Below are 24587 nucleotides of genomic sequence, written 5' to 3'. Positions count from 1 at the left end.
TTTTTACTTTTAATATATGAAATATTTTTAGTATTAGTTTTCTTTTTACATTTGAGACAATAACTCATTTATTTATGAGAAAAATTCCTGTAGAGTGCAAAAACCTTTTTAGTTTCCAACATGCACATTTGAATCTTAATTTTTAAAACATAAAGAATCCTTAGAAATGCCTTCACTCTCTCCTCCATTTATTTAAGAAAAAACTTGAATTAAAATCCATATCTTGTCGATGCTAATAGTCTTGTCGAAAGTATTGCAAATAGACTTGTCAATTCTTTGTTTTCCTCCTCGGTGGGTTGAGTTATTTTCTGTAATACCACCAATCTTTTTTGAATCTCACTGGTTTCCATATTTTGATATTTATTCATTCTCTCTCTTTCCTCCCTCTCTCTCTTCTCCTTTTCCTCCTTCTCTTTCTTCTCCCTCTCTCTCTCTTCTCTCTTTCCTCCCTCTCTCTATTCTCTCTTTCCTCCTTCTCTCTCTTCTCCTTTTCCTCCTTCTCTTTCTTCTCCCTCTCTCTCTTCTCTCTTTCCTCCCTCTCTATTCTCTCTCTTCTCCTTTTCCTCCTTCTCTTTCTTCTCCCTCTCCTCCTTCTCCTTTTCCTCCTCTTCCCTCTCTTCTTCAACTCCTTCCTCATCCCTTACTATCCTTGAATCGTTTACACCCCATAGAATATTATACATATATTCATCAGGATTTCTTGTTATTCCTGTATCCAAAATAATTTTTTTTACAACAGGAAACCAATAAAATTTCTTTTGCATTTCTAAAAGAGCCTTACCTTTTCTTAACCTTATAATTTTTTCATTATTTAACATTCTAATTAAATCTAAAGTTGTCGGTTTATCAACATCAGCATAATGCCAATCTTTTATTGAAAATACCTCATTCTTATGTTGTAGAACATATTTATTAAAATACCGAATACCCTTTTCTTGAAGGTATGCTTGGACACAGAAATGATAATTTTCTTGAAGCCTTCTTGCTGTCATTTATGTATTAGAAATATATGTTAGAATAATATTATGGCACGAAACACCTCCCCATCTTCCCATAGTTAAATCATTTTGTATTTCCTTACTTATTATATATAATCCTGTTTTTTCTGTTTTCATGAGATAAACAAGGGCAAAACCATTATTATATTTACCCTTATTAAATTCTTTTATTTGTTTTTTACTAATCGTAGCCCCACAAAACTCATTCTCGATACCAAGTGGATAATATTCTTCCTTACGAGACTGATTTAATTGTTCCAGGTCTTCGAGGTTAATTTTAAATGACCAATTATACCCTAAATCATTCATATCATACCCCCATTGTTCTATTCTCATACAAACGATACGCCCTTCTTTATAAAAATTTATTTTAATTCGAACTGTGAATTCTGTATGACCTGGAGATAATATCAACACTTCTGTATCTTTGGAATACACAGCCGTTTTATTTAAGTATATATATTGTGATAAATCGCTTAATCTCACCAAGTCATTCGCGTCAGTCGGGCTTGGATAATTTTTTAATTTATAAGCATTTTTCATGTTAATATTTTTGTTTATATTATATTTATGTCGTTCAGCCTGTACCTTTGTATAATAATTTGATAAATCAATATCCAGTTCTTGAGATACACCAAAGATAGAACCATCTTTACCAACATAAGTCATTTATATTAGATTAAAAATAATATCATAAAATTTTTTATTTTTGTTGAGTTGAAATAACACATATAGACATAATTGACCACAACACTTGGAATTTAATTATTGGACTTGAAATGTTTGATAAACACCATTCTGTAAGAATTTTATGACTTCAACAGGTGGTGGAAGACCAAAACTATCAAAATAATATTTGTCTTGACTATTAAAAATACAAACCCAATGAGAACCGTTCCCATCATTATCTTCTAAGTTCATAATAATATTCTTTGTATGTTTCGGCACATTTGTTAATTCATCTCTCATACAAATAACCACATTATGAATTTTTAATTTCTTACAATATTTGACAAGTTGTAAATTTGATGTTGTATTCTTTCCAAATTCTTTCAACCACTCATCAATGCTCATTTATTTATTAGAAAGATATAATCCATTACCTCTTTTCGTTAATTTTACACCTGCTTGTGCTATAGAAGAAAGCATATCTCCAACTAACAATCTCGCTTTATCAGGCAGACCTTCAAGTTTTTCAGCAAAATCTACAATTACACCACTTCCACTAATTTGTTTCTCCAACTCTTTGTTATGTCTTTCCAATTCTTTTTGAGCCTGGAGTTGAGCCTTCCTTTCGTTGGCAGTTTTGACCGCTGTTGAAATACCACCCGTCAATGCTCCAACCGCACTTAAACCAGCAAATAAAGGAATTAGAAATGGGAGAAATCCTCCACTCGTCTCTCTTATTGAATATTTTTTCAACATTGGTTTTGTCATTTTAATTTTAAGTGAGCCAGTGTCATTCAAGATTTTAACCTGTTCTCTTGTGAGCAAAACATCAATTCTTACTGCTCCTTTTCTCTGAATTGTATTAACGTTAATCGTACAAGGCTTTTGATTTTGAACACAAGATGATAGTTTATGAAGTTGATTTGATTAACATATACCCCAGTTGGTACTTTGCCACTCATTTATTTAACAAAAAATTATGTGAGACTAATCATCACACCATTATCTGTATTAATCTGCAATTCTGTTTCTTCCAAAAGCAAACAATATGCATCAACTTCTTCACTCTCTCCTCTTTCAATGTATAGGGAAGTATCCACTCGATTAGACTTTATAGTTTCCTTTTGAGCGCTCAGGTCAAACGCATAGATTGTATACAAACTTTTGAATGCTGTCATATCCAAAATAGGTTCTTTATTTCCATTACTTTCACACACCTTTTGGTAAGACTTGTATGCTTCAGCAAAATCATTTTTTTCCCAATTAATTTCCAATCTATCTCGTGGATAAAATGTTCCATCTAGAGAAACGCGAAGTTGTTTCACCTTAGCATTATCACTCAATGCATTATTCTTATCAGTCGCAGTATCACCATCTGGCTTTTTAAAAATCATCCACAGATATCGTGGCTTTCCTTCCAGAACACCCAAATTCCACGTGTAAGTAGTTTGAGTGAGTTTAACGTATTGACATCTTCTTTTGAGGTATGATACACTGAGTGGTTTCTTTGAGTTAAGTCTTCGATTCAACATCTCTTCTGTTTTAAGATTAGGAGTATATTCACTGATATACCAACTCATCTCCTCAATTACAAATTTATTCTGTTCACCAAAAGCACTACCAACACCAAAAAGCAATCTATTTTCATTATCATTCCTTTGTAGTTGAAATCTAATTTTAAGACCATACAGAACTTTATCATAATCACAAAATCCAAATATACCTTTAAGAGGAACTGCCACAGTAAAACTATTTTCTGCTTTTGTATCATTATTATACATTCCTTTCCTTTGAATATATCCAGGGTCTGTGTTTGTTCCCGTTGACATATCAGGAATAAAACCTTCGACAGACCCTTTTCCCATTCTATCACTGAATGTATAGAGTGTAAATTTCATCATTTCAGATACAGCAGAGACATAATCAACCGCTTCAACTTCTTGTGTTCCAATATACAATCGCACACTATCAAACATTTTCCAGAAGAAATCATTTACAAGTGTAGCGTTTGTGTTATTCCCAGCCTTAGTGAATTTAAATTTACACAACAAGAAACTTTCGGAGAGATTCAAATAGGTTTGTTGATTATTTATTTCAAAACTTTTTGTACCATTCGTATTCCAGTCTGTTCCAGTTATTGCATTTACCTTGAAGTAATCTTCTTTTTTAGTGGAGTTTGAGATAATAATAGTATCATCCAAATCATAGATACTATCAATTGCTTCCATACTTGTATTTATTTAGGAAAAAAGATGTTAAAACTTTTGAAACCCTGATCCAAGTATTTGAATTATTTTCTGTCGTTCTTGGGGGACAACTGAGTTTTACCTTTCTTAATTTCTTTTATTGCTTGTAATTTATGAGATTCCTTCTGAGCATCTTTTATACTCTTTACAGCACCTGCTACATTTCCCACAGCAGAAGCAGTTGAACCAATTAGGTCTTTATGTTTAAGAATAGTTGAACCAATACCCATGAGAGTATCAATTATCCCATCTCCTCTAAATTGATGTCCGACACCCCTTTGTCTCTTAGGTTTATAGTATCCTCTACCAAGATACATACCTTCACCCTTGTAGTACGGGGAAAGGAACATCCCATCCCCTGTAATTATTTTATATTTTCCCAACTCGTGTTTCCTCACAATAACCATCGTATTTATTTATTGAAAAACTTCACGTAGGTGAATTCTGATGGATATAACTTCTCCATTAAAAGAAATCACACGATTATCTTGGTCGGTTATCCTAAAATTTACTCTGTGTATGGTTTTTCCTGACACAGGTAGATAAACCAAATTTTTAGGTTCCATATTGAATTTATAACCAATTGGGGTTGAGTATGCGCTGAATGAAAATATTGTATTTGTTTTTTTTCCATCATTATAAGCACCATCAATCAAATCACAGTGAATTAACACCGAATTTATTCCTGAGGATATTTGAATGACATTATCACTGTAAAACGTCCCATTAGTTTCAATCTTTTTTGAGGAGAAACCTAATAACTCTCTAAATGAATTATCAATTGTGAAATCAACCTTGTAGTTATTTTTAACTTTAATCGTTGATTTTGAAGTATGTTTTTGAATGTTTATAACAATATTTTTTGGTTCATCACCCTGTTCTTTCATAAGACGAGCAATTTCGGAAGATATTTGAGAAATCTCGTATGCTCCGGGTGAGACTGTTATCGTTTTGTATCCACTTCCCGGATTATAACTAAACTTGTCATTTTTCTCGGTTATATTAAATAAGGTATTATAAGTTTCCATGGACAATAAAGATGCCTCATATTCTTTTGTTGTGTCAAGTTGTAGTGGGTATGGGAATGAAGATGTGTGGTCGCTTGTTGTGAAATTAAAACTCAGGATTGTGCTTCTCATCTTATTTAATATGAGATAAAATGTCTTTATATTGAGATTTATTAATTATTTTCATGTTCATCAACTGGTCTAAAATGGCTGATGCTTCATTAAAACAATTGTTATTTCCAGCCTTCTTACTGCCTAACAACAATAACAGTCTATTAACTAATTGCGATGGGTCATTTGGAAGAAAACTAATACCTGAACCAAGGATACTTAAAGCCTGAATAATGTGTTTCTCCTTCTCATTCTTCCTACTTTTACCAGAAAGAATAACCTTATAATTTAGAGTGTTCAGCAAATCAATATATACTCTATCATCATTATTTTCCATATCCAATGGTTTATCAATATACTTTGATTCATCCCTCACAGTTGAACCTTGTCTTCCATCTTTTGTGAGAAGAAACATTAATCTCGGAGTTAGTTTAACAGGGGTTTGAGCAGAACTTAAGAACCTTAATTCATCATTAAATATCAATACCTTTTCTTGAACAAGATGAAATATTGCTGGTTGTTCTGTTGGAATGAGTCCTGCTTTGGTTTTTGAATCTGCTGAATATTCATTGTTTTGAACAGCATTCACAATATAATCAGGGGGTTGATTAATCTCTTCCAGTTGTTGAAATAAACCTTCATCATATTCTAATTCTCCAATATGCTCTAATTCTTCCTCCGTCATTTGACTGAAATCTTTTAACATTTGAAGCTTTCTGGGAGTATATTCTACTGTGGGAACTGTGGAAACATCTTTCATTTTTTCTTGGGAAGTTTTTAAAAGTGGTTTAAAAAATTTCTCTTGTTTTCTTTCAAATACTTCTTCGCCCGTTAGTTTCTGTCTGCGTTTCTTCTTTATGTCTTCCTGCTGTTTTACAACTTTTGAAACCAACTCTTGATGTTCCTTAAATCTTCTTGCTCTTTCTTTTGTATCCATTTATTTATTGTAAAATATCATTTAATGAATTGTAAAGATTAACAGGGAAATTTTCCTTTTCTTCATCATTCAAGTAGATGTGTTCAAATAAATCCTTTTCTTTAAATATTTCATCAAATTCTTTATTAACATTAATGCGAGTTGTAATTTCTTCTTCACTAATCCTTGCATCTCTGCTTTTCATACGTTTGCGTTGAGTTTCTTCATCAACATCAAAACCGAATGATAAAATCTTCACCCCGCTCAGATATTTAATAATTTGTCTCGTTCCTTCTGGATTAGTTTCTAATATCCCAACACCACCAGATTTTAGTTTCTTTAACTCACTCTTACAATGTGAATATTTTGTTGTACCAAGAGAAACCTCCTCAAATATTTGTCCTTCATTCCTCAATCGCATATGTTCCTCCACTGAAATATAGTGATAATCTTCACCTTTTATTTCTCCAGGTCTTATTGCTCTAGTTGTTGTTGATACAATGCGTATCACGGGGTGTTTTCAAGTAAATTTACGATATTCTCATTTGTACTACACAAGAACCTTGATTTATGAAAGTTTTTTCCAGAAGCAGATTTACCCACAAGATTTATAATAATAGTTGTCATTTATATATGTAATTGTTTATAAAACAAAAAAATATATCCCTTAATATCTCATCTTGTTTCACAACAATATATTTATATTTTTCAGTCGTGTGCTTCATGTAATCCTCAAATTTCTTTTTACTACATAATGTAGAACAATTATCTCTCCAAAAATTATTGATATCTATTGAATTTAACTTGAATAAAATAAAAGTATTAGCATTGTTTCTGATGGAACGACGAGGAAGTTGAAAGTACGATTGACTAAGATAAATACAATTACAAGAAGAATGTCTCCCTCTTGTGTAGTAGCTGTCCATTACCGTTTGGTTTCTCTCATTAACACAATCATCAAAGATAACGAGGTTCTTTTGATTTATCCAAATCTTGGGGAGACGGTATATCATCCGTATTATCACTAAGAATACAAGTTATAGGATTTGATTTCTTTTTACATCTCTGTGTATCACAAAATAGTTGAATTATATCTTCAATGTTATAATCATTTAGGTTTTTTGACGTTTAAATAAACCGATTATATCTTCTTTTGAAGACCAGCATTAAAACCTTGTGAGAGTAGTTGATACTCTGGTTGAAAACTCGACTTTGTGAAAATTATTAAATTATCATAATCTAAAAAGTTGGGAGTGAGGAGCATTTTTAAAAGTAAGCAGGTTTTTCCACATCCACTTGAACCAACTATGAGACAGCTTAATGAATTTGGGAGATTTTTATGGTTGTTAAATTTTATCTTATTTTCCCAAATAGGTAAAAAATCATTCATTTATATATTTGAAAAACAGGTTATTTAATTTATTATTGGCTTTTTTAGAAACTCTATATTTTATCCTAAGTTCAGGTTTAATTTCAAGATAATCCATTATTTTATTTATACAATATCTTGTGTTGATATTTCCCTGAAAATTACATCCATGAATAATATACAACAACAATCCTTTGAACATTTCTCTTATACGTTCAGTTTCTTCCCTTGTAAGGAAAGGTGTGTTATCATCCTCATACTTTACATTCATTTCTCTAATCAATCTTGTAAAGTAATTCATTTTTGGTGTAAATCTAAAAGAATTATTTTCCTTTTTATATTTTTTATTATCATTAATTAGAAGATAATCACAGAATATACATTGTTTATAGGCTTTTGACTCTGTGTTTAATCCCCGTCTTTCACACGCAGGACAATTCTCAAATTTGTCATATGGAGAATCAGGAAAGTCTAGCATATTTATAAAGTAAAACTTTACTTAAACTGAAATTCATCTATACTTTCAGTTGTATATTACCATCGATATCGATATACTTTTTTTCATTATCAGATTCAACGACAACATTTTTTATATTAAAGGTAATTTTAAAATTATCGTTAACTACTATTGAACGAAATGTCATTTCACCTGATATATTAACATCCTTTATTTCATCAGGATTTACATCTTCAGGGTTGTTGAAAAAAATACAAATTTCTCCTTGCATATTACAGATGGTCTTATCTTTTCTTTCTAAAGCTTTATCCATAAGGTTTTTGTTCTTTGATACTTTTTCTTGTTTCATTGCTTTTTCTAGTTTTGAATATATTACGAGAAGGAGAGGAGAAACTTTTGTTAGAGATACTTTAATTGATGTTCTACCAGGTATACTAAAAGCCCTTCCACTGAAGGAAATTGAAGAACTCATATTATTTACCATAATAGTTTTTATCCAATAGTTGTTATATTTATCTTTGTTCAATTTTACATCCTTGACATATTTCTCAGTATATTTAACAGATGAAGAGATTGATTGAAACTTGTCTTTTGTGTCTTGAAACATTGTATTTATTAAGTGAAAAAGTTGGAGGATAAAATGTTTTTAAGCACAGATTCACCTATAAATTAAACGAAATTTTCATCAAGAAAATTTTAGTTTAAGCAAAGTTTTATTCTATAAATATGGTGAATACAACGTACTGCGATGTTTGTAATCACGAATATAAACATTATAGAAAACACCTCCGAACCAACAAACACACATTTAATCTATTTCATCAAATATCTCCTCTTGAGTTGGAAAGAAAACATTGTGATATCTGTTCAAAGGATGTTTTGAAGAGTAGTTATAATAAACATCTTCAATCACAAAAACACAAGAAAAATGAGTTTAAAGTAAAGGGAGACTATTATATTAAAAACACTGATGGGGCATTTAAAGGGCATATAAAAATAAGGATTTTTCAATTTGGAGAACCCGGTCCATCATCAATAGCTGAATCAATTGAAATAGTGAAACCCGATGTTGAAAAATTTATTAAAAAGACATTAAAAGAAATGAAAACTTTAAAGTTTTATATGGGAGTGAAAATGAATATGAAAAGACAAGATGAAGAACATACTCCTTATATGAGAACAGGTCTTCATTTTATAACATCATTTCAAGATTTTTTGAATAGTGGGGTTTATGAAGAACTATCAAGACAAGAGGAGGATGTTGATAATACAGTGGTAGGAAGTGGATTCAATATTAAAAAAATCATCTTTTTAGATATACACATTCTAAAATCAAACCCTCTTAAAGCTTCTTCTTATATTGAATTACCAAAAGAAATAAAACGAAAGAAGGCAGTTGTTAATATTAAGAACAATGATAATAAATGTTTTCTCTGGTCTGTTCTTGCTCACTTTCATCCACCAAAATGTAATTCAGAAAGAGTAAAACAATATATGAAATATGAGAATACCTTGGACATTAAAGATTTTAAATTCCCAATGCCACCAACAGATATTCCTAAATTTGAGAAAAAGAATAATCTTTCTATTAATGTATATGGATTAACGGATACAAACAAAGTTCAAATATTAAAAATTTCAAACAACTTTAAAAATGAAGAAACACACATTGACCTTTTATATTTTAGTGTTGGAAAGAATTCACATTACACATACATCAATAATTTATCAAGATTAATCTCTTCTCAGGTATTCAGAACAGCAAACAAAATATATCCTTGTAAGCGATGTCTTAATTCATTTCATACAAAAGAACGATTAGAACAACATTCAAAATATTGTAGTAATCATAAATCAGCTGTAATTACAATGCCTAAACCTGGTGAAAAGATTTATTTTGAAGATTATAATAAATCTATCATGCACCCATTTGTGATATACGCTGATTTTGAATGTATCCTTAAAAAGATAAATACTGCTTCTCCTAATCCAAAAGAACCATATACAAATAAATATCAAAAACATATTCCTTGTGGTTTCTGTTATTATATCAAATCATCTGTTGGAGAAAAGTATAACAAACTTGAACATTATCGTGGAAAAAATGCTTCACAAGAGTTTGTAAAACGATTAGAAAAGGATTGTATAAGACTCACTAAATTAATGAAAGAAACAAATGAACCGATGAAATTAACCAAAGAAGAAAAAATAGAATTTAGAATGAACAATATCTGTCATATTTGTGAGGGGGAAATTAAGGAGTCTAAAGTTAGAGACCATTGTCATCTTACTGGTAAATATAGAGGTCCCGCTCATTCCTGTTGTAATCTTAATTATAAATTACCTTCTTTTATTCCAGTCTTTCTTCACAACAGCGCCAACTATGATACACATCTATTTATAAATGAACTTTCAAAAACACCAGGGAATATTTCTGCCATAACAAACACAAGTCAAAAGTATATTTCATTTTCAAAAATGATATTCACAAAACCTTTAACTCGTATTAGGTTTCTAGATTCTTACAAGTTTATGGGAACACCACTAGCCTACCTCGCATCAAATCTAAGCTCCACGGACTCTTTTCCAAATCTTAATTCATTCTTTCCAAAAGAGGAAATTCTCACTAAAGAGGAAATTCAGATTAAAGAGAGAATTCAAAGTAAAGAGGAAACTCTAATTAATGAAGAAATTCTAATTATAAAGAAAATTCGAACTAAAGAGGAAATTCAGATTAAAGATGAAATTCTGATTAAAGAAGGAATTCTTACGAGAGAGGAAATTCAAACAAGGAATGAAATTCAAAGTAAAGAGAAAATTCTTACAAGTAAGGGAATTTATCCTTATGATTATATGGATTCATTTATGAGATTTAAAGAAACACAACTTCCTTCAAAAGAAAGTTTCTATAATAACCTTTATGAAGAAGAGATAAGTGATAAGGAATATAAACACGCACAAGAAATATGGAAAATATTTAAGATAAAGAACCTTGGAGAATATCATGATTTATATCTAAAAACAGATGTTTTATTGTTAGCTGATGTGTTTGAGGCTTTTAGAACACTCTGTCATAATAAAAATTGTTATGGATTAGACCCTGCCCACTATTTCACAGCTCCTGGTTTAGCTTGGAGTGCAATGTTGAAAATGACAAAACAAGAAATAGATTTAATCAGTGATGTTGATATGCTTTTGATGATTGAGAAGTCCAAGAGAGGTGGAATATCACAAGTATGTTCAAAAAGATATGCGAAAGCAAATAATAAATATCTCCCAAATTATGATAGTGAAAAAGATAGTAATTATTTGATGTATTTTGATGCTAATAATTTGTATGGATGGGCAATGTCTCAATCTCTGCCTTATGGTAAATTAGAGTGGGTGGAAGAAAAGGATTATGAAAAGGCTTTGATGAATATTGTTATTTCTTCTCAAGAGGAATTGAATGACGAAGAAGAAGGTTATTATTTTGAAGTTGATTTGAGGTACCCGAGTGTTCTTCATAATAAGCATAAAGACCTTCCTTTTGCATGTGAGAAAGAAACCCCAAAGAAAGAATGGTTCAGTGATTATCATAAAAGTTTTAATATTAAAGGCAAATCAACAGAAAAGTTATTAACAACATTCTATGATAAAGAGGGATATGTTTTACATCAGAGAAGCTTAAAACAGTTTTTGAGAGAAGGATTGAGAGTAGCTAAAATTCATCGAGTTTTAAAATTTAAACAAAGTCCTTGGGTGAAAAAGTATATTCAATTCAATACAGATATGAGAGCAAATACAAAAGTAAAATTTGAAGGGGACTTTTATAAATTAATGAATAATGCTGTATTTGGAAAGACTATGGAAAATGTTAGAAACAGGCAAAACATTAGATTCGCAACATCTTGGAAAGAAGCTTCGAGATTGATAAATAAACCAAGTTTTGAGAGAGAAGAGGTTTTTTCAGAGAACTTTTCTGCAATTCATATGAAAAAGGAAAGTATTGTAATGGATAAACCAATTTATATTGGAACAGCAGTTCTTGATTTATCAAAGATAATGATGTATGATTATTTGTATAATGACTTAAAGAAAGAGTATGGTGAAAATGTTTCATTGTTGTATATGGATACTGATAGTTTTATCCTAGATATAAAAACTGATGATGTTTATGAAGATATGAAGAAAAATATTGGAGTATATGATACAAGTAATTTCAGCAAGAAGAGTGAGTTATTTTCCAAAAAGAATGAAAAGGTTATTGGTAAGTTTAAGGATGAGTTGGGTGGAAAAGTAATGAGTGAGTTTATTGGATTGAGAGCAAAGGCATATGCTTATAAGTATGGTGAACAGATTGATAAGAGGTTAAAGGGAATAAAGAAATATGTAATAAAGAAATCAATAACTTTTAGAAATTATTATAATTGTTTGATGAATAAGAAAGAAGAATATAGGAAAATGAATACAATAAGAAGTTATAAACATAACATATATAGTGAAGAAGTAAATAAAAAGGCATTAGGAGCCTTTGATGATAAGAGATTTATTTTAGATAATGGAATAGATTGTGTTCCATATGGATATTGTATGATAGAGTGTATAAAATAGATTATGTTTTAACGATGGGAAGATGGGTTAGGGTTTTTTAAGGGCTACCGTCGCGTTTTTTCACAATATATAAATGGTTAAACCAAGTATTAATCAAACTAAAGAGTGGAGAAAATCTCAGTCTTGGTATATAAATGGAAAACATAATGAATGTGAAAAATATCAAATAAGTCTTATTGAAAAAATAACTAAAACAAAGGTAAATAAAACAAATAAGCGAATTAATTTAAAAACTAGTAAGTTAGAGGATGTAAAGAAAAAAATGAATATCCTTGAATGGACTGAAAACTTTGATGGTTATCAATTGAACAATGAAAAAACAATTTACTATAATCTCAAAATGATATGTGGCTCAGGAGGTGGTCAAACAAGAGCATTAAGAGAAGTTTATCATTTCGTAATTGCACAAAAGGGGTATCTTAAAAAATATAAAGATTCAAATGTTTTGTTTGTCAATATTTTAGATGGGGATTATTGTGCAAAGAAAATTAAACTATTGAAGGAATTTGAGAATGAACAAATCTTTATAGGTTCAATGAGTGAGCTGTTCAACCCCCAGGTGTTCAATTCAATGAGGTTCAACCTCCAGGTTAAAAGGGGAGACAAATAAATATACCTTGGGATAAAAAGGGGGTTTATTTTTAGGGAAAAAAAAGGGAATCGCTGAAAATCCCCCATTCACATGGGGAAAAGTGAGCCAGAATCAGTATTCTTACCCTACTCATCAGCATAAGGTGAAACAACGACTTTGGAGTTTTGTGAAAGAGAGACTCCTAACACTGAGTTCCGAAGCAAAACTAATAAAGGTTCAACGGATAGATTGTAGAGCATGCCTGCTAGCGCGTACAGCCCTGACGGATGTCTCGCTGAAAGGGGAAAGGGCAACAAAGACTATTATTAACCTTCAGCAGACAAGATGCATTTTTGTACAATAATGTTGCGAATTCGCACCCGCCGGCGTGCGAGCGGCCACGTAACTCGAATCGCGGAACGTCGCCCACCAGACAGACAATTCTGTCGTGACCCTCTCGGACTAACGCCGGGAAGTAGTCACGGGTGGGCCTTTCGACCTCACCACGATCGTGCCAATCGGCCCCCCGCGTGGGATAGGGTTGTTCGCCAAATTCGACCTACCTAAGTACCCACACGGAGGGTAGACCGGGCGATCGCACCTCGCCGCAGGTCGATTCCGGACACGGGCCACTTTAAGCGACCCGTTCCGTACTATCGGGATAACCGAGCGGTGTTATCGTCAACCTCGACGGTTCCGATTAATTATCGGGCGTATTTCGCCCACTACCAACCCTTTACGTGAAGCAAGATGGAGATTCAATTTAAGAAAAGACGAAGCGAAATGGGAAAACAGTTCAACATGAGGAACATTTATTCCGCGGCACACGGAAAGCACACATAAACAATTACAACAATTATGCACTAAAAGCAATTGCAACAAAAGAAACACAACAATGCAGATCTACTACCGACTACGCGAGCACACGGCAACACTTACACAGTTTTACTTTACAGACGGCGCCGACAACACATATACTCAAAAGCAAAAGAAAAGGGCCACCCTCAACGACAAGGGGGCAGACGGGGTCTGTGGACACGAGACCGGGTGGAGCCTACCCGTCTTGTGATGAGCCGCAAATGTGGCGGCGGTGCCCCGACTCCGCGCTCCTCCGCGGGTTTCGTTGGCACTGCTTGGAATGGGGTGGGAACGGGGCCCCCTTTCCGCACTATCTCAGCGCGGGGGGGAAAAAGGGGGGAATTGTTGATGCTCTGGGGAAAGAGGATAGCTGGCTTGCTTGGGTCCCGCGACGAGCGACTCCACTGCGACCTCGACCGCGTTCCCGGCTTCCCCTCTCTGCAGCTCCCTGACAGACTCCGAACCCCGACAGACTGACTCTCCTCCAGACCCGTCTTGACTGCTGCTGCCACACTCCACCGCCGCCACACCTCTCCAACTCGCCCGAGCCCAAAACTGACTGAATTCGCCCCGCGCTCGGTGCTTTATAGTACGGCAGGAGAACCCATATGCAAATTTCCGGATCAGGATGAGCTCGGGGGCGGAGCCACGCTCGCCCATTGGACGGAGGAAAAGTGGGCGTGAACCTCCCCTGATCCTCAAATTTGCATATATCGATTCTACTCCGACGCGCCTGGAGGCGGGGCCAAATCGCCCCGCGCTTGCTGATAGGATGGATCAGAAGTGGGCGTGTATCATTCCTGATCCGACTTCTCCTCAGAAAGGCCGCTTTTTGCACCCGCTGCTCGGCACGCGCCCTGTACGAGTCCAGGACAGCCTGACGCTCGGTGCCCACAAGCGGTGCGGGAATGGCCGCAGAAGGAGAGGCGAAGGTGGTGGAGGGTCTAAAGTGGCGGTCCCTGGCCACGGTGACGCTTGGAATGGCGGTGATGCGATGGTTGCGGGATGGTGTGCTGTGAAGGTAAAGGTCGTGGCTGTTGGCGTTGTTGTTGTTGTGAAGCGGCGTTGCGGTTGGTGGTTGTTGTGTGATGGCGGTTGAGACGTGGTTGGTTCAAAATAAAGATAGAACAGAAAAACGGCGATCTTAAAGGGTCGCAGCCCGAATGAATCACATTTATTCCCTCTAAACAACGGGTTTGGCCTAACTACACATGTACTTACAGAGATATCTCACCTACAGGACCTGAATGGTGGTTTGCGAATTTCTTCAACCATAACAATAACTTAACATGAGCAATAAATTTTTCCCCAAACCCTGTTCGCCTTAATACATCAAACAAAAAAGAATGGTTAACACTGTCAAAAACTTTTTCTTGATTTAAAAGTAATAAACCAAAACCAGGAGATGTAGTTTGACCGAGACTGATCAAGTCTCTCATCAAAAAATATAATCGTATATGGAACGTTCTGGAACACAGTATGATTGATCAGTGCCAATCAAGAGATGACTTCCTTCAGACGGGTTGCAAGTGCTTTTGAGAATATTTTACAGTCCGTGTTGAGGAGTGACACAGGCCGCCAATTTGCAGTCTCATGTAGATTTCCTTTCTTCGGAAGGAGACACAAAACTGCCCTCCGGCAGCTCAGTGGCAATTCACCTTGTTTAACACTCTCCTGAAAGACCTCAAGAAGAGTAGGGCCTATAATGTCCCAGAAAGCCTTATAAAATTCAGCCGGAAGGCCGTCTAGTCCAGGGGCTTTCCCATCCTTGCTATCCTTGAGCACAGCAGTAAGTTCTCCAAGAGAAATGCCAGGCTCAAGCAATTGCTGTTGGTCTTCAGACAGAGAAGGGAGCTGTTCAAGCATAGCATTCCTGTTCCCTCATTCACAGCTCTTTTTGCGAAGAGTTTAGAAAAATAGTCTTGTAGTTCATGGTTGATATCACTCTGGGAGGTCAACAAATCACCGCCAGAAGAGCACAAAGCATGGATTTGAGAGGTCTTGATTGTTTTTTTCCAAATTGAAGAACCCTTTGTTTGATGTGTCAAGTTGGATTTTTTGGTTCCGCAGTCGGATGAATGCACCGGCCACCCGCTCTTTCACCATTTCAGCCAGAAGGGTCCTTTTCTCCGACAACTGCTGGACATTCACGCTACACAATCCAGCTTTCTGCTCACAGACAAGTATATCGTTTTTTAAAGCAGATATCACACCAAAAGCATTGTATGTGCTGTAAGAGCAGTATTGTTGGCAAAAACATTTGATTTGGGACCTTGCGCAGTCCCACCATTGTCTTAAGTTCAAATATGAACCCTTTTGTGACTCGCATTTTTCCCAAACCATTTTAAAAGCTTCTATAAAATGTGCACTTTGTAAAAGTTTCAAATTAAAAGTCCAATATGCACTTCCACAGACATGATGAGGAAAGCCACACACCATAACAATCATGTGATGATCGGAAAAACCAGACGGCCTTATATAAGAGTTCTTAACAATGTTTACCATTTCATGATTAACATAAAACCTGTCTCGGCGAGCCATCGTCAAAACATTTCTTGATGCACAAACCCATGTATACTGACGGATATTACGGTTTTGTACCCGCCACACATCCACCAGTTTAAACTTTTTGACAAGCTGTGCCAAAGGCCTTGCACTGGGTGGATGAGGCTCACAAGTGTTCCGATCAAGTTGTGGGTCGAGGGTGCAGTTGTAGTCACCCCCGACACAACAACATGGCTAAGTCAATGGTGCTTACAAACTCTGCCAACTTGTACAGAAAGGCACCTCTTTCAGAGTTAGCACTAGGACAGTAAACATTTGTCATGCAAATCTTTCGGTTACGACTGACAAATTGCACAGACAGTAAGTAACCTTTGCAAATTTCCTTACAAGTTATTTCCTAAGGCTGGAGTCGAGGATGCAACACTATTTCCACACCAGCCTTGGCCTCAACAAGCACACTCGAGAAAAAAAGACAACCTTTAAAGATTTTACACCACTCATCCTCAGAAGACTGATTTGCATGCGTATCCTGTAACATTAGCACATCAAATTTTTCATTTTGGAAGAGCTGAAATACCTGGAGGCGACGCACACAACTGCGGCCTCCATTGATGTTCAGGGATGCTACTTTTATCTCCATTCTGTTAGTTATTCTTGAAGCTCTTTACCAGCCCGAGTAACACATTTCCTTAACCTTTGGAATTGAGGATCTGACATGTTAACCTGATAAGGTTCACGAATCATACTCCTTGCAGTTTTAATGAAATCGTGTAAATTCAGGAAGTAATCTTTGATTTTTACGTATGTTTTCCTGAATGTATCATCCAGGAATTTAATCACATTTTCTTGAGACACTAAGGTTGTGTCGTCTCCCCCTTCATCCTCTTGAGAGCTGAAAGCACTGAAATGTGGGGTAGAAGAGGTTTCATCTGAATCAAGTGCTTCATCGATGGCCTCTCTTATTACTTGTGGAACACTTACTTTTGGCTCATCAGAAAGTTCTGCTCTGTTTATGGACCCCTCCGAATTTGCCTTGTCCATGTCCTTCCCCTCTACAACCCTTACATCATCATCTGTGAGGGAGGGGTGACCATTTAACTCACAGGGATTTTCCCCTTTATCTATTTCTCCATCAATGTCAGACATAGCTGTTAACTCGTCTGAACAAGTTTGGCTAACAGGACAAACACTTAAAACATCCTGAGATACCTCACTGTTCTCTGTGTCCCGCTCGGAGTCGGCCAGTGGAGCAAGCGAAGTTTCCACATCCGCACACGACTCCGGTACCACCAAGGGGTTTCCAATGTGAGACACACCTTGGAGGTCCACCGAGCCTGACACGATCTGGACCTTATTCTGCTCGTTAGCATCAAAGGCATCAACATTTGACCGTTTTTGGCCTTTTTTCCTGGTATCTGTAACAGATGCCTCCATATTGTCCACACTGTCCTGTACAGTGGATGGTAAAGGAGAGGAAGCAACCACTTTCACTTCCTCGTTTTGTGGGGGTGGATTAATTACGTCACGATTACACACCCTCTCTCTAACGCCGGTCGGGGTGGATGAGTCCAATTGGTCGTACACCTCAGCCGGTGGGGGGGGGGGGGGGCTAGGCTCCCGATTCACCTTCTCCCCATTAGTTTGTGGTGAGGAAGAATTGTTCCTCACCGCACCTTCACTTTCTTGCGGTGTAACCGCATTGGGACAAACACTCTTCACGTGCCCATTCGCTCCACACCCAAAACACGTCATAACCTCTGAGGAGGCAAACATTTTATATTCAAACCCGTCGATTTTTACACTGAGTACAACATTCAGTGTTTTTCCATTTTCAGGTAGTATCATATAAACCACTCTTTTAACGGACATGACGTGGTTAAATTTATCACTAACATGACGCATCGGCACCATAGAGATCCTCGACACAAACCTTCCCGAACTTGTTTAACTGGTTACACAAGTCCTGGTTCCTTATAAATGGTGGAATATTATTAGTATTAACTTTAACTGTTGGGGCCTGTAAAGCGAACACAGAGAGGTAAGTGTTCGGTTCGATGAACAGGCCATGCTCAACCACCGTGGCGACCACGTGTTCCTCCGACACAAACACCACAAACTTCTTATTCATGCGACAAGCAGCACGAATATTATGTAAACCAACGATGTAACCAATGGCGGAAAGCACATCATAAGTTCCACCTCACTGGGAGGGAAGCAAATAACAGCGTGTTTACGAGTTAGTGACTCAAACATCTCGACACGGAAACGTTCACCCGCCATTCTAACTCAAGAAAACAAGTTAGTAAACTTTATCGAGAGAAATAAGGCGTTTTCACAAACACCAAGAAATCAACGATTAAAGTTGAGAATTAACAAAGAACACGGTCGCAGTGAACGAGAAAAACCTCCCCCGGCGGCCATGCCAGGCCTTCGGCCTACGGTTTTCTCGACACGAGACCGTGGTCGGTCTCGGTCTCGGTCTCGGTCTCGGTCTCGGGGTCTCTCTCTCTCTCTCTCTCTCTCTCTCTCTCTCTCTCTCTCTCTCTCTCTCTCCCCAGACAGGAAGGAAAAAAAAAACATGGGGAAAGTGGAAACACCAAACAGCACAGCAGAGGAGGGGTACTCACGACAAGAAGCAAGGAGCGGCCATGGCAGTACACACAACGTACCAACAGCTAGCAGGGGGCAAGAGAGAGAGAGAGAGAGAGAGAGAGAGAGAGAGAGAGAGAGAGAGAGAGAGAGAGAGAGAGAGAGAGAGAGAGAGAGAGAGAGAGAGAGATGGGGGAAAGAGAGAGATGGGGGAAAGAGAGAGAGATGGGGGAAAGAGAGAGAGATGGGGGAAAGAGAGAGATGGGGGAAAGAGAGAGATGGGGGAAAGAGAGAGATGGGGGAAAGAGAGAGATGGGGGAAAGAGAGAGATAGGGGAAAGAGAGAGATGGGGGAAAGAGAGATGGGGGAAAGAGAGAGATGGGGGAAAGAGAGAGATGGGGGAAAGAGAGAGATGGGGGAAAGAGAGAGATGGGGGAAAGAGAGAGAGATGGGGGAAAGAGAGAGATGGGGGAAAGAGAGAGATGGGGGAAAGAGATGAAGAACCACCTTACAGAGATGTTAAAAACCATCCCTGGGAATATTACAACAAACAAAATGCAGTTGGAAGTTGTTCAGGGCAAGAACAGTTTTTTTTTTTACCCCCAAATGATACGTCAATGGGCTGGAAGTGACTTCATAATTTTGACAGTTATTAACGTATTTACAACGTAACGTATTTGGACGGCTAACTCTAACCTCAACGACCCTATCCCTGTTATTATTGTACAAATTGTGCAAAACTGTTAACGTTTGCAGGCGTCCACAGCACAAGCCACTCGAGGTTATTATACATAAATTATAGGAGGGGAATTACAATAAGAAAATGGAGAAAACGACATAAAATGTCATAGCGCCCATGGTTTTAGTAATTCGGCTGTACGGAGTTAAACGGCTCGCCAATAGTTACAAGTTTTATGTGTATGTGCAACTAACTTGAGTGGTCATGTGACATGGAAGAACATTTGTGATATTTGCCAAGTTTGAACAAAATTTGACCATGTACTTTCAAGAAAATCGTTGGGGACACATTTAAGTAACAAAATGGCCGCAAGTTGGCCATCTTGTATCTGATTTCCAAAAAAAGATGGTGTGGATATGCAAGCCATTATTCATTATCTGTGTGCCAAGTTTGAACGAGATCGGAAAACGCATGTCCGAGGAAAGGTTGACATGTTCAATACCGGGGAGGGGGGGGGGGTTTACAATGACAAAGGCCACTAGTCTACCAGTCGGCCATCTTTGATCAGATTGCAAAATCAAGGGACATGCATATGTATGCCATCATGTCCTGTGCTTGAGCCAAATTTGAACAAAATTGGACGATGCATGTCTGAGAAATGGTTGGGGACATGTTTAATTAACAAAATGGCTGCCAGTCAGCAATCTTGGATCTGATCACAAAACAAAATGATGTGCATATGTACACCATCATGTATTGTCTTTGTGCCAAGTTTGAACAAAATCGGTCCGTACATGTCTGAGAGATGGCTACGATCAGACGTACGGATGAGACCCAATCCATACGCCCACCGTTTTGGATTAAACCCAACGGGGATAATAACTAAACAAGCCGGTAGGTGACATGGGTGGTCGCTAGACTAAGGCGAATTTGAAATATGTAGATAAGAGAACACATCAGATGGCATTTTTGCCGTTCGTTGTTCCATATAGGAACATGACGAGCAACTGTCCATTCATCATTCGTATTCGATTCCCTAACCGTACGTTAGGGAATCCCAACGCGAACGTTGAGGTTAAAGCATATAGTAATATAATTGCATACTAGGCATACAGTTTTTGACGGATCGGGCTGAAATTTTTTGACAAAGAGGTTGATTATAGTGCGCATAAAAGTGCAGAAGCCGATTTTTGATTTTCTAACTTTTTTTTTTCGGATTTTTTCAAAATTTTCAAAGTCCCGTTGCTAAGCAACGGTGACGTCCATAGCAACGGTGCTCAAAAGCATACAACTAGATCCTGGTATGAACCTACCAGTCAAGTTTCATCAAAATCGGTGGACTCCTCTGGCCTCCAGAGCTGTCCATTACATACAAACAAACAGACAGACATACAGACGGAAGGAAAACCTGAGACGAAGGGTAGTCTAGCGACCACCAAACTTACCAAAAGTTCAGGGTAGCCTCTTGACAACAAAGACATAATCGTGAAATCGCATCCACGATTCAATTGGAGGGAAGTGTGACGGGCCTTGATGGCGCAAGAAGTGACGTAATGTGCTAGTTTGAACCGACGAGAATCAATCCATTCACATGTTGTTTGGAAAAAAAAAACAAACAAATTCGCTTCCGGGGCTCAGTGGCGACCCTTGAAAAGAGCCTTCGGAACAAAACTTTAATAAAACAAGAAAACATCACAGCTTGGTCCATGATCCCTCACTAAAACGGAGGTGGATACGTTGAGACCTGAGAGGACTCCGTTCCACCTTCTGAAACCCGAATATATATGGAGATAACGACACACACACACACACACACACACACACACACACACACACACACACACACACACACACACACACACACACACACACACACACACACCTCCGTGTGTGCATCATAAATAGATATGTACGTCATAAATAGATGTGTACGTCATAAATAGGTGTATACGTCATAAATAGGTGTGCACGTCACAAATAGGTGTGCACGTCACAAACAGGTGTGAACGTCACAAACAGATGTGTACGTCATAAATAGATGTGTACGTCATAAATAGATGTGTATGTAATAAATAGATGTGTACGTCATAAATAGATGTGCACTCAAAATTATTACCTGCACAAGAGAACCCCGTACCTGGTTCTTGGTCCGTCCCGTCCCCTCCATCATGAAGGTTCTGAACGTCCAGGATCCTGAACCCGCAGATCCCAGCAGTCCCTCCTGGATCCCCTCTGTTCCCTCCATCAGAACCCGACGAGCTCGGATCGTGGACGCAGTTCGTGGGTTCTCGATCCATGACCCCTCAGTTCAAGAGAACCACCACGTTTGGTTCCACCTCCCAGAATCCCAGTCTCATCCACACTCTCTCGGACACGAACTCGATCCCGATCTCGGTCTGTGTCCATTGAGTCTCCGAACCACGTGGTTCGATTCACCGGAAGTACGGAAGAAGTTTAACGGTCCTGTGATTGACCGGAATCTCTCGGATTAACATCAAAACCGTCATTCTTGTTTCAGATTTTCACTTTAACTTGAGGAACAGAATCTGAATCGTTCTGATAACCGAGAAGGTTAAAGACGGAATGGATAACTTAATCTCTTGCGATTCACTCGGAGATGAACAAGGATTAGAAGAACGAGCAGAGTACCCACCCCTCCTGCCGATCTTGATGCAAGCAGAAACACCGCATACCTTTATTTGGGCGGTGTATAGGCAAGCGACAGCGCTGTATCGGAAAAAATTTAATAACTCGGGTTACGTGCATGAAGCAAAAAAAACATACCGACTGCATACAATTCAAAACACCTCATTCCGCTGGAAAACGTGGGGACAAGAATACTGCACTGCAAATTGTGGAGACGTGTAATACACCTCCCACACCGAGAGGAGGCGCTGCACGATACACATTTACATGAGAATTTGCATCCCTCCCTCATCCGTCCCACGACCGCCGGCAAAGATTAAAAAAAAAAAAAAACACCCCGAAACATGAATTGGGGTCGTGCTGATCCTCTGTAGCAAGTCTCGATGTAATTGGCCCAGAACTGTAGGAGGAGCACCTCGACAAACAAACCCACAAATACCCATGTGTGAATTTAATATACTGCACTGCTGTAAGGATTCTCCACACAGAAGTCCAACGGAGGTTGCTTCGTGACGTCACCAACGGGTGTCGCCGCCATATTGGAGGACGAAAAGGAATTACACATCGGGAGTGTTATTAACTCCGGAGGTTATGGATTCACCCACCGTTTGCTCGTTTGTAAGCAGAATATCTCGAAGAGTTTTGGACGATTTCGGGCGAAACGTGGTGGACGGGTTTGGTGGTTGACAAGGAAGAATTGATTCCATTTTGGATGTCTGGATATCGTCCAGCAGCGTAGTCTGATATTTCAGATCAATTGTTCAAATTTGCATAAAAGCACCAAAATTGGTACACATGTAGAATAATGTATTCCGAACAATTCTAGATATGGAGCCACCGGAGATTGTGCCTTGGTCAGCTGCGGCGACCATTTTCCAAAATTGCCGCCATTCTACTTTAGCGAAATTTGCTATATGCTCTTATTTTCTTATTGTATTGGTGGTAGATATAAGGAAAGTGTAAAATTCAGTAAATTGACCATGAAAAGGCATATTCAAATATTATGAGCCAGTATTTTCGGTAAAAAAGCCATTATTTGATTTGTAAATTGCTGCTCTCCTGAAACTTTTCGCTGAAAAGTACCCATTATTGCCTGGAGAACAAGAGTCAAATGATATTCATCACATTCAATGGGTTTGGAATCAACAAAAATTGCATTATAGATTACATACTTTACTCTATTTTGAAAAGGGAACTGATAATCGTGATAATGACAAACTCAGAAAATGTAGTCAAATTATTGCACACTTCACTTTGAAGCAGCTGCGGTTTACTGTCGACTACCATTCTACCAGGACACATGGTACACGCATACATCAGTCTAGTGCAATATGACTTTCTGAGCTCAAGTGTACTGGCTCTGGATCAAGAAGTCAACACTTTTACAAGCAATGCGACTTTGCATTTGCACATTCTAAGCTCGGCCGATATCTCGGTCTGTGTCTACTGCGTCTGTCTACTGGCATTCTCCTTCACAAGCACACAGTCCAGTGCATTGCAGATTAGCCTTCTTGCATTTGCAGCGGTTTCTACAGCCTTTTTTGCAGCCGCACGACACCAGCTCGAAGCAGCTTTTTAAAGCCTCAGGGAGTGTGGTCCAGAGCAGTTCGTAGGACCAATCCTCTGTTTGCCGCTAGCCCCAGCTTGTTGGTGTTGGAAGCACGGGTTGAGGGACCAAGACCTGCCCCCAGACATAGCCACCCTGGAAGACTGATCTCTTCACATGCTGTTCCAAAGCATCGTAGGTAGGTGGGATGCGCTGGACGGGGTTCCTCTTGGCGAAGAGTTTCTTTCTGGCCTCATTGACATCCGTATATGGACTGGTGCGGTCATAGAGGAGCACCACAAACCTTTCAATGCAGTGCATTGTGTCATTCTGGATGTTGACTGGCATGGTGGTCAGGGTCACAAGAGAATCTGTCAGTTCTGGAAACGAGTTCCATGTGGCCCAGGCAGATTTCTTCCCATGCCCCACAAATGCTGATACCCTGTCACATCCAGTCATGGCGTGGAAGACAGGGAGGGCACGTGCCTTCTGTGGACCGTGGGAGGCAGCTATTTCATGGGCAGGGATGTAGCGGTAGTTCTTGCCCATCCCAAAGGCAATCCAGAGTTCATCCATGCATGGTAGTGCTTGGGCTACCATCACTGGGAAGACGATGACGTCGGTGTCTATGCTTCAAACTTGAATCCGACGGGGGTCATGTTCTGCAGCATGGGCCACATGTAGCATGATGTGAGTGTCCGCCTCTTCTTGACCGCATGGATCCAGAGAGCTTTCATCTTCCTGCCTTGGAAGGCAGATGACTGCTTCACCATCAGTGACTACCAGCTCCTTTGCCTCGTCATGGACGGAATACACCAGCACATTGG

General features: G+C 38.0%; 1 protein-coding gene across 1 annotated transcript in view; it reads right to left on the bottom strand.

Moving 5' to 3' along the window:
- The window catches only part of LOC147010014 (uncharacterized), a 104629-nt gene extending 82357 nt beyond the window's left edge, over window positions 1-22272 (bottom strand). Inside the window, exon 1 of the mRNA XM_085861222.1 lies at window positions 21685-22272. Within this exon, the coding sequence (XP_085717348.1) occupies window positions 21685-21865 (181 nt within the window). The 5' untranslated portion in view covers window positions 21866-22272. The remainder of the gene's footprint in view (window positions 1-21684) is intronic.
- Window positions 22273-24587: the final 2315 nt, after the last annotated feature.

Source organism: Eptatretus burgeri, chromosome 17, assembly GCF_056783735.1.
Source record: "Eptatretus burgeri isolate ZD-2024b chromosome 17, Ebu_testis_v1, whole genome shotgun sequence".
NCBI lineage: Eukaryota > Metazoa > Chordata > Myxini > Myxiniformes > Myxinidae > Eptatretus > Eptatretus burgeri.
Note: the sequence above shows the minus strand (reverse complement) of the source record. Positions and strands in the feature narration are given on the sequence as shown.